At 53.5% G+C, this 11,008-nt stretch overlaps 1 protein-coding gene and 1 non-coding gene across 3 annotated transcripts; both read right to left on the bottom strand.

Annotated features, from left to right (window-relative positions):
• Positions 1–1,870: 1,870 nt before the first annotated feature.
• On the bottom strand, positions 1,871–10,937 carry RPS27 (ribosomal protein S27). 2 transcript variants are annotated; one of them, XM_040332488.1, is made up of 4 exons: positions 10,812–10,937; positions 8,951–9,059; positions 8,083–8,193; positions 1,871–2,052 (listed from the first exon to the last, which is right to left on the bottom strand). In XM_040332488.1, exons 1-4 carry the CDS (start codon positions 10,920–10,922, stop codon positions 2,024–2,026), a joined length of 360 nt encoding a protein of 119 aa, XP_040188422.1. In that variant the 5' UTR covers positions 10,923–10,937; the 3' UTR covers positions 1,871–2,023. The 2 variants fall into 2 exon arrangements, with proteins under 2 accessions (XP_040188422.1, XP_040188423.1); XM_040332489.1 differs by lacking the exons at positions 8,951–9,059; positions 10,812–10,937 and adding an exon at positions 8,435–8,504.
• On the bottom strand, positions 5,956–6,089 carry LOC120921479. Its single transcript, XR_005744898.1, has one exon. It is a non-coding gene; the product is annotated as a small nucleolar RNA SNORA76 (small nucleolar RNA).
• Positions 10,938–11,008: the final 71 nt, after the last annotated feature.

Below are 11,008 nucleotides of genomic sequence, written 5' to 3'. Positions count from 1 at the left end.
GAATGCACCAGCTGAACCACCCTGCCGAGGCAAGGGTATACTACTTACCCATCCTGCGACCACTGGCTGGAGGCATTCCAGACAAAACAAACGTCCGCAGGCAGATACGGCATGGCTGTCGGCCCGGCACACTGTGACACGGCTATAGAGACTGGCCATATGTGTGCCCTGTAGCTCATTGGCCACCCCTAGAGCAAATGGGCATGTCGTGGATGGCCTAGCTAAAGGCCGGCACACGCTCGATGGCCGAACATGGGGGGACTACAAGGATCAAGATCCAGCCTGTCACCCAGTCGGCAGTTGATTGTAGATCCCCAAAAAAATGCAGGAAAAATCCAAATAAAAATGCAAAAAACCTCCAGAACACATGGGCTCCAGAAGGGCCATGTCTTCTCCTAACGCTAGGCAGAATAAAAACTGAGGCTGGATGTTCCAAAGAGTGAGATACAGGGACCCGCCCCCTGGGAGGTGCTGTACTGAGAGAAGTGTCTTAACACTTGAAGTGAGTTTTTTTTCTGCCTAGTCTCTTCTGAAAGGAAGGATATATAACACCAAGGTCAATGCTGCTGTGTCCTTCCATGAACGGAAGAGAAAGTTGAGGAGCCCAAATTTTACAGGATGATCCTAAACTCTGCAATCTTATGAGATTTGAGATACTCTGCATTCCCAGGGATCTTGTTGGCAGGACGGCATATCAGCATCTCCATCCAGTAATTTAGTTGTGTTTTGAGAGGAGGGGGGGGTGTATAATAAAGGTGGAATTGCAAGTGCCATTATTTTGTCTCGGCTACAGCTGTGAGAGCCGGGAGTCAGATCGCTGGCTGGTTTACTCGATAGTGGATCTCGAGCTACCAGAGCTGGGTCATGCCTGAGAGATTGTGGCCAATCAGAACACGTTTCAGAGGCACGGCCACTCCTCCATCAGCAGGCTAATGTATTGCACCCAGAAAGGATTAGAGGCCGAGGAGCCCCCCACCCCAATTTGCCAGAGGCCCCCTCGCACCGATTTGCCAGAGGCCGAGGAGTCCCCTACCTCGCACCCATTTACCAGAGGCCGAGGAGTCCCCCCCCCTCGCACCCATTTACCAGAGGCCGAGGAGCCCCCCCCTCGCACCCATTTACCAGAGGCCGAGGAGCCCCCCCCCCTCGCACCCATTTACCAGAGGCCGAGGAGCCCCCCCCCTCGCACCCATTTACCAGAGGCCGAGGAGCCCCCCCCCCCTCGCACCGATTTGCCAGAGGCCGAGGAGTCCCCCCCTCGCACCCATTTACCAGAGGCCGAGGAGCTCCCCCCTCGCACCCATTTACCAGAGGCCGAGGAGCCCCCCCCCAGCACCCATTTACCAGAGGCCGAGGAGCCCCCCCCTCGCACCCATTTACCAGAGGCCGAGGAGCCCCCCCTTCGCACCCATTTACCAGAGGCCGAGGAGCTCCCCCCTCGCACCCATTTACCAGAGGCCGAGGAGCCCCCCCTCGCACCCATTTACCAGAGGCCGAGGAGCCCCCCCCTCACACCCATTTACCAGAGGCCGAGGAGCTCCCCCCTCGCACCCATTTACCAGAGGCCGAGGAGCCCCCCCTAGCACCCGTTCACCTGAGGCCGAGGAGCCCCCCCTCGCACCCATTTACCAGAGGCCGAGGAGCCCCCCCCCCTCGCACCCATTTACCAGAGGCCGCTGAAAAGGAAGACGACTGACTGGCAAACAGTGCATTAGTCAGCCCTGAGCTCCCAGCAACCACACACATTCAGGATACATGACACCACCTTCATTCGGGCAGACTTATGACCGAACGGTGTCGATCAATACACAACCAACCCGATCTTCCACCCCCCCTCCATTTCCAGGAAATAACCACAAAAAACATAGAAAATTGTATCCAAAATTTATTGAGAGAAAAGGGATGGGGCTACAGTGTCCCAGATGATGAGCAAAAACGCGCCCTTCCCCCTCCCACCGCGTCCTTCAAAATATACATCTCCACGCACAGCGAACGCCATAACGCGTCTCCGGCTTGGGGACGCTTAGTGCTGCTTTCTCCGAAAAGAACAACCTGTGGGGGGGAAAGAGACAAATGGTTAGAATCCGAGGTTCTCACAGGAGAACTACCTAGGAATACAACGTTATAAAGTGTGGAAGGATTAGAACCCCTTTCATGTTTTTATTGCCATCCGTGTCCCCCGCTGGGGAGATTCTGGTCCCGGGGTCACCAAAAACAGTGACGGGAAATCTCAAATAGGACCTCCATGTTACACGTGGACAAATGGTGGCCAACATATCCTTCCAACTAATACCATGATGGCAACAGAACATCACAGGGACCATTAACCACATGCCGACCCGCCACAGTACTACTACATCCGCCACTCCTCCGTATACGGCCCATCTACTCCTCCTCCGTATACCGCCCATCTACACCACCTCCTCCGTATACGGCCCATCTACACCTCCTCCTCCGTATACGGCCCATCTACACCTCCTCCTCCGTATACGGCCCATCTACACCACCTCCTCCGTATACGGCCCATCTACCCCTCCTCCTCCGTATACGGCCCATCTACCCCTCCTCCTCATACGGCCCATCTACCCCTCCTCCTCATACGGCCCATCTACCCCTCCTCCTCATACGGCCCATCTACCCCTCCTCCTCATACGGCCCATCTACCCCTCCTCCTCATACGGCCCATCTACCCCTCCTCCTCATACGGCCCATCTACCCCTCCTCCTCATACGGCCCATCTACCCCTCCTCCGTATACGGCCCATCTACACCTCCTCCGTATACGGCCCATCTACACCTCCTCCTCCGTATACGGCCCATCTACCCCCTCCTCCTCCGTATACGGCCCATCTACCCCCTCCTCCTCCGTATACGGCCCATCTACCCCCTCCTCCTCCGTATACGGCCCATCTACACCTCCTCATACGGCCCATCTACCCCTCCTCCTCATACGGCCCATCTACCCCTCCTCCTCATACGGCCCATCTACCCCTCCTCCTCATACGGCCCATCTACCCCTCCTCCTCATACGGCCCATCTACCCCTCCTCCTCATACGGCCCATCTACCCCTCCTCCTCATACGGCCCATCTACCCCTCCTCCTCATACGGCCCATCTACACCTCCTCATACGGCCCATCTACACCTCCTCATACGGCCCATCTACACCTCCTCCTCCGTATACGGCCCATCTACACCTCCTCCTCCGTATACGGCCCATCTACCCCCTCCTCCTCCGTATACGGCCCATCTACCCCCTCCTCCTCCGTATACGGCCCATCTACACCTCCTCCTCCGTATACGGCCCATCTACCACCTCCGTATACGGCCCATCTACACCTCCTCCTCCGTATACGGCCCATCTACACCTCCTCCGTATACGGCCCATCTACTCCTCCTCCGTATACGGCCCATCTACCCCCTCCTCCGTATACGGCCCATCTACCCCCTCCTCCGTATACGGCCCATCTACCCCCTCCTCCGTATACGGCCCATCTACACCTCCTCCTCCGTATACGGCCCATCTACACCTCCTCCTCCGTATACGGCCCATCTACACCTCCTCCTCCGTATACGGCCCATCTACACCTCCTCCGTATACGGCCCATCTACCCCCTCCTCCGTATACGGCCCATCTACTCCACCGTATACGGCCCATCTACTCCACCTCCTCCGTATACGGCCCATCTACTCCACCTCCTCCGTATACGGCCCATCTACACCACCTCCTCCGTATACGGCCCATCTACACCACCTCCTCCGTATACGGCCCATCTACACCACCTCCTCCGTATACGGCCCATCTACACCACCTCCTCCGTATACGGCCCATCTACACCACCTCCTCCGTATACGGCCCATCTACACCACCTCCTCCGTATACGGCCCATCTACACCACCTCCTCCGTATACGGCCCATCTACACCACCTCCTCCGTATACGGCCCATCTACACCACCTCCTCCGTATACGGCCCATCCACCACTCCTCCGTATACGGCACATCTACCACTCCTCCATATACAGTACTACATCTACTCCACCTCGGTATGTACAGCTACTACTACTCCGTATACACCTACTACATCTCCATCATATACATACTACTCCGTACTACTACATCTACTACTACTCCACCTCCGTATACACCTACTCCTCCATCAAAAACAGTACTCCTCTGTACTACTACACCTCCTCTGTATACAATACTACTAAAAAACAAAAACAAAAAAAAACGTAATTTGGGTAAAGCGTTCCACGTCACAAAAAGTAAGTACACACCCTTTGGCCACTTTTCTTGAATCTTTTTCATGTGACAACACTGAAGAAATGACACTTTGTATCTACAATGTTGTGTAGTGAGTGTACAGCTTGTATAACAAATCGCTCACACAGCCATTCATGTCTAAACCGCTGGAAACAAAATTCAGGACACTCCTAAGTGAAAATGTCCAAATTGGCCATTTTCCCTCCCCCCGGTGTCATGTGACTCGTTAGTGTTACAAGGTCTCAGGTGTGATAAATTTGGTGTTATCGCTCTCACTCTCTCATACTGGTCACTGAAAGGACAACATGGCAAAGAACTCTCTGAGAATCTGATATAAAGAATTGTGTCTACATAAAAGATGGCCGAGGATATAAGAAGATCGCCAAGACCCTGAAACTGATCTGCAGCCCGGGGGGGGGCCAAGACCATCCAGCGATATAACAGGACGGGTTCCCCTCCCCGCCATGGTCCTCCGAGGAAGGTGAGGTCACGCGCTCAGCGTCATATCCAGAGGTTGTCTTTGGGAAATAGACGTATGAGTGCTGCCAGCATTGCTGCAGAGGGTGGAGGGGTGGGGGAGGGGTCAGCCTGTCAGTGCTCGGACCATACGCCGCACACTGCATCAAATTGGTCCCCAGAAGGAAGCCTCTTCTAAAGATGATCCACAAGAAAGAGACGCAAAGAGTTTGCTGAAGACAAGCAGACTAAGGACATGGATTACTGGAACCACGTCCTGGGGTCTGATGGGACCAAGATAAAGGTATTTGGTGTCAGATGGTGTCAGGCATGTGTGGGGGAGGGGCCAGGTGAGGAGGACAAAGACAAGTGTGTCTTCCCTACAGTCAGGCATGGTGGGGGGAGGGTCATGGTCTGGGGCTGCATGAGTGCTGCCGGCACTGGGTGGGCTACAGATCATTAAGGGGACCATGAATGCCAACATGTACTGTGTGTAATACTGAAGCAGAGCATGATCCCCTCCCTTTCAGAGACTGGACCGCAGGGTAGTATTCCAACATAACGACCCCAAACACACCTCCAAGACCTCCACTGCCTTGCTAAAGAAGCTGAGGGTAAAAGTGATGGACTGGCCAAGCGTGTCTCCAGACCTAAACCCTATTGATCATCTGTGGGGGGGGAGGGGGAGGAGGGGAAGGTCTCCAACATCCACCAGCTCTGTGATGTCATCGTGGGGAGGGGGAAGAGAGTCCAGTGACAACCTGTGAAGCTCTGGTGACCTCCATGCCCAAGAGGGTAAAAAAAATAATAATGGCGGCCACACAAAATATTGACACTTTGGGGCCCAATTCGGACATTTTCACTTACAGGGTGTCCTGACTTTTGTGGCCAGTGGTTTAGACATTAATGGCTGTGTGTTGAGTGATTTGTTATACAAGCTACACACCCCTCCCCCCCTGTACACTCACTATACAACATTGTAGATACAAAGTGTCATTTCTTCAGTGTTGTCACATTTTTGTAAATCTTCATGTGACTCGGGTGTACTTACTTTTCTCAGATATATAGAATATACACACATACACACACACACACGTGTGTGTGTATAAATATATAAAGATAAATCCTGATGTACTGACGGCCAATCTAGTTTCGACCCAGAGACGTCAGGAAAGTACAAATAACCCCTTTATGGAAAGGACAGTCCAGGGTGTTTAGTAGGAGGCCCAGCCTCAGATTTGTAGCATTGTTTTAAAAGCGCCACACAGGAGACGGCTGTGAGGCACCAGTTATAACACGCAGATTATTCTTGCACTGATGCTTGGCCGGTGACACCACATTCAGGCAACTCACCAGTTCAAAAACAGTGCGGTAAACTTTTGTACGATTCTATAAAGATCTCCTGGCCGGACGCCGTTGGGGTCCCAACAATTCTACATTTTTCTTCTTTTAAACATTTCTACAGTTACTTCCTGGCCTAGGCCAAAATGACGACCTACATCCCAGGAGTCTTCAGGAGGGGCCTCTCTCAGCTAAGCACACCCTCCTGCCTGAGCCAAGGGCAGGTGAATTTCAGGGAGGGATGCTACATGGAGCTGCCCTTACTCAAAATGGCCACAGACAGAAATGTTAGGGGGATTCACATTTATTCAGTTACTTCCTGGCCTAGGCCAAAATGTCCATTAATTTTCAGGAGGGACTCTCAGCTAAGCACACCCTCCTGCTTGAGCTAAGGGCAGATGAATTCCAGGAAGTAAAAGCTACATGAATCTGCCCTTACTCAAAATGGCCAGCTAGAAATGTTAGGGGGGGGGGTTCAAATATTTTTTTTCACATTACATCAGTTACTTCCTGGCCTAGGCCAAAATGTCCTACATCCCCAGGAGTCTTCAGGAGGGGCCTCTCCGCTAAGCACACCCACCTGCCTGAGCCAAGGGCAGATGAATTTCCAGGAAGGGATTCTACATGAATCACCTGCCCTTACTCAAAATGGCCATAGGCAGAAATGTTAGGGGGCGAGTTTTGTTCAAGTGATTTTTCAGCAAAGACATGGGTGGGGACCTGTTCAAGGGATGGCTAATTGTCAATTTGGAGAGATCGCCCCTCACTTCCTGTTGCGTGTCTGGGACAGGACGTGAAATGACAGGGGTCCTAACCCCGACCCATGTTACTGAAAACAAAAACATTGAGGGGTATAGCAATAGTGGAAGAAGCTGCGCCACTGCCAAACACATCACAAAACACTGTCCACCCACCAGACCCCCTCCGACGCGTTTCATCCAGGGAGGGGCTTAATCATGAAGGGCGTCAATGTCTAAGCCCCTCCCACAAAGAAGTGCGTTGGAAGCAAGCGGGGACTGGTAGGCGACGTTTGTGATGTGCCGTTACCGACAGAATAAAGTTTATTGAAAAGGGACAAAATCTGGTGGTGGAGCAGCTTCTTTCACAAGGTATACAGGACAAGGACGAAGCCCCCCCCCCCCCCCCCTGGCTGGTGGGGGAGGTTTAAATTCACTTTGATCAGCATTAATAGCGTATATCACTTTAATGATTATCCCACCTTATATTAGCTAAAAATAACCGCCATAAATCCCAAAAAAATACATCAGTCCGAAAATAGCCGACATTAACCTGACATATGCACATCAGCCTGAAAATACCCGTCATTAACCTGGAATATGCCCATCATCCGAAAATACCCATCATTAACCTGAAATATGCGCATCAGTCCGAAAATATCCGTCATTAACCTGGAATACGCTCAGCCTGAAAATACCCGACATAAACCTGGAATATGCCCATCAGCCTGAAAATACCCGTCATTAACCTGGAATATGCATTTCAGCCTGAAAATACCCGACATTAACCTGGAATATGCATTTCAGCCTGAAAATACCCGTCATTAACCTGAAATATGCCCATCAGCCTGAAAATACCCGTCATTAACCTGGAATATGCATTTCAGCCTGAAAATACCCGTCATTAACCTGGAATATGCATTTCAGCCTGAAAATACCCGACATTAACCTGAAATATGCCCATCAGTTCGAAAATAGCCGTCATTAACCTAAAAACCATGCGTATCAGCCTGAAAATACCCGTCATCATTATCCCGGAATATCATTCCAAATACCCGACATTAACCTGAAATACGCTCAGTCTGAAAATACCCGACATTAAACTGGAATATGCCCATCAGTCCGAAAAAAATACCCAAACTCAATACCGGCCATCAGTCAAAAGAATCTTTCACACCCTGAAAATACCCGCCACAAACAGAAAACACCCGCCACCAGCCTAAAAATCCCCGTCATCAATGTGCATCGCCCCCCCTGTATATGCCCCTCCCCCGATGAGACTCACCCTCTGTCAGGCGGGCTTTTCCCCCGGTGGGCTGGCAGAGGACGGTGGAGCAGCCGACACACAACACCACGGTCTGGGCGTGGCTGAACACAGTGGTGATCTTGTAGCATCCTGTGAGGGGGGGGGGGGGGGGGGGGGGGAGGAGAAAACAAGAGGTAAGTTACGTTAATCACACAAACCCCACCCCTTCCACTGGGCCCCACCCCCAGACATCCATGAAGTAGGAGTCGGGGGTCTGCCCACGCAGACTCCACCCTTTTCTCCCTCCCCATGACCCCCAGGCACTTGACGTCCATGATCTAGGAGTTGAGGCTCTGCCCACACAGACGCCGCCCCTTCCCCTGGCACTCACCTGGACATTTGACGTCCATGAAGTAGGAGTTTGGGCTCTGCCCACACACAGACCCCGCCCCCAGGCCCCTCCCCTGGCACTCACCTGGACATTTGACGTCCATGAAGTAGGAGTTGGGGCTCCGCCCACAAACCCACCCTCTTTTCCTCCAGGTCCCTCCCCTGAACATCCACCCTTTCTCTCTCCCCTGGACATTTGACGTCCATGAAGTAGGAGTTGGGGCTCCGCCCACAAACCCACCCTCTTTTCCTCCAGGTCCCTCCCCTGAACATCCACCCTTTCTCTCTCCCCTGGACATTTGACGTCCATGAAGTAGGAGTTTGGGCTCTGCCCACACACAGACCCCGCCCCCCCCAGGCCCCTCCCCTGGACATTTGACGTCCATGAAGTAGGAGTTTGGGCTCTGCCCACACATAGACCACGCCCCTTCCCCTGGACATTTGACGTCCATGAAGTAGGAGTTGAGGCTCTGCCCACACATAGACCCCGCCCCCAGGCCCCTCCCCTGGCACTCACCTGGACATTTGACGTCCATGAAGTAGGAGTTTGGGCTTTGCACCAGACGCTTCTTCTTGTGTTTCCTCTTCTCCTCCTCGGGGGAGGGGTGTAGGAGATCTTTAGCGAGCTGTAAGGAGAGGCGGGAGAGAAACGTGAAAATTCGGCCAATAAAAAAGCAGCGTCCCCGCCCACAGCCACCACCTAACGCGTGCCCCTCCGCATAGACAGGTGGGAACCCCGCCTCCCCCAGCACCTGAAACATGTTCTACCATGCCCATCCCCCCTCATCCAATCAGAAGCCGGGGTCCTCCTGTGTGTCTGGGCTCTGATGGAAGCTTTCACTTTCTGAATTATCTGAGTCAGGAAAGGTCATCTTCCATCAGGGCCTTCTCACACAGGCAAGACTGTCTCCTAATAGGATTCCCCTTGTGACATGGCCAAGCTCCTCCCCTGCCAAAACTCCTCCCCCAGTGCCCAACACATACTACTTAGATTGGAAAAGGAAGGGGAGGGGCCAAGGATGCATTCAGGCCCCGCCCCCAACATCTACCAATGTAATTCTGGGGTGACCACCCACTGCCAAGCTCCACCCACTCCTGTAACTCCTCCCCCAGGGCTTTAAACATGTCATATTGTGCTTAGATTGGAAAAGGGGAGGGGCTTATGAAGGAAGCCTAGTCAAGAAGGGACCCCAACATTCACCCCCTCTGCCAAGCTCCACCCCCTCCTGCAACTCCTCCCCAGTACCCGAAACATGTTATTCTATTTTCTTCCCTGAGCCCCTCCCCCTGATTGGATAGAGGCACAGGGGGAAACATTCTACATGTTTTAGGCATGGGGGAGGAGTTTCATGCAGGAGGGGGGTGGGGCTTGACTTGGGGATTCTAATGAATATTGGGGTCCCCTCCTGTACCGTGCCTAAGACTCCTCCCCCCAGTGCCTAAAACATGCTACACGGTGCTCTGATTGGATAAAAGCAGAGGTGGGAGGAGCATGCCACTTTATCCAGAGCACTGTGTATCATGTTTCAGGCACAGGGGGCGGAGCTTCAGGCAGGAGAAGGTGGAGCTTGGCTGGGAATACCAACGAATACTGGGGTACCTCCTGTAACCTGCCTGAGACTCCTCCCCCCAGCACCCTCCTGCCTGAGACTCCTCCCCCAAGTGCCTTAAACAGGTAACACTGTGCTCTGATTGGATAGAGGTGGGAGGAGCATGTGACATGTTTTAAGGCACAGGGGGAGGAGTTTCAGGCAGGAGGGGTGGAGCTTGGTAGGGGATTCTAATATTGGGGTCCCCTCCTGTAACTTTCTTAAGACTCCTCCCCCCTGCCCAAGACTCCTCCCCCAATGCCTAAACCATGTTACACTGTGCTCTGATTGGCTATGGAGGCAGAGGGGAGGAGCATGTGACATGTCTCAGGCAGGAGGAGGGGTTTTGCATTATAATAAATATATTGGGGTCCCCTTCTGTAACACGTGACCCTAAACTCTACTTCCCCAAGCCCCTCCCTCTCTGCATCCCCATCCAATGAGAATCCGGGCTCCTGTGTGGCCCCTCCAGTGTGTCTGGGCCCCGATGTAAGCTCCCTCTCCCTCCGCACACACGTGGCCCTTGGAATAATCAGCTTCCATCAGAGCTTCTCACACAGGAGAGTCCTCACATGTCTCCTCCATTCCCCTCCCCCATCATCTCACACACACACGAGGCCTCCTCCTCCTCCTCTCCTAGGCCCGGATCCGCTCTATGTCCTCCTCCTCCCATCTAGGGGTCCCCTCCGTCCCATCCCCCGCCCTCTCCGGGGCCTTCCTCAGTCCCGGTCCCCCCTCTCTGCTCCCCCGGGGGTGGAAGGTGAAGGTCTCCGCTCTCCCCGCACTCACTGGCATCTTCTCAGGTTGAGGCCGCTGCAGAAAAGGAGGCAGACCGGAAACCGAGCCCGCATTATAAGGAGAGGAGCCGGAAGTGACGTCACGGCGAGAAGGGGCCGCCATCTTGGTTGAGGCAAAGGGGGATTCTAATCCGAATTGCGACCCCTGGAGGGGACGGGGGGAGGAGCCTGGGCCCCGAGGGGATCCAT

Source organism: Rana temporaria, chromosome 13, assembly GCF_905171775.1.
Source record: "Rana temporaria chromosome 13, aRanTem1.1, whole genome shotgun sequence".
NCBI classification, from domain to species: domain Eukaryota; kingdom Metazoa; phylum Chordata; class Amphibia; order Anura; family Ranidae; genus Rana; species Rana temporaria.
Note: the sequence above shows the minus strand (reverse complement) of the source record. Positions and strands in the feature narration are given on the sequence as shown.

Bases quoted from the DNA above. Each gene is read 5' to 3' on its own strand.
- RPS27 (XM_040332488.1), bottom strand. From the start codon at position 10,922: ATGGCGGCCCCTTCTCGCCGTGACGTCACTTCCGGCTCCTCTCCTTAT. The intron at 9,060-10,811 runs GTGAGTGCGGGG...CTCTCCTTACAG, and splicing joins CTCAACCTGAGAAGATGCCA to CTCGCTAAAGATCTCCTACA. The intron at 8,194-8,950 runs GTGAGTGCCAGG...CCCCCCTCACAG, and splicing joins CATGGACGTCAAATGTCCAG to GATGCTACAAGATCACCACT.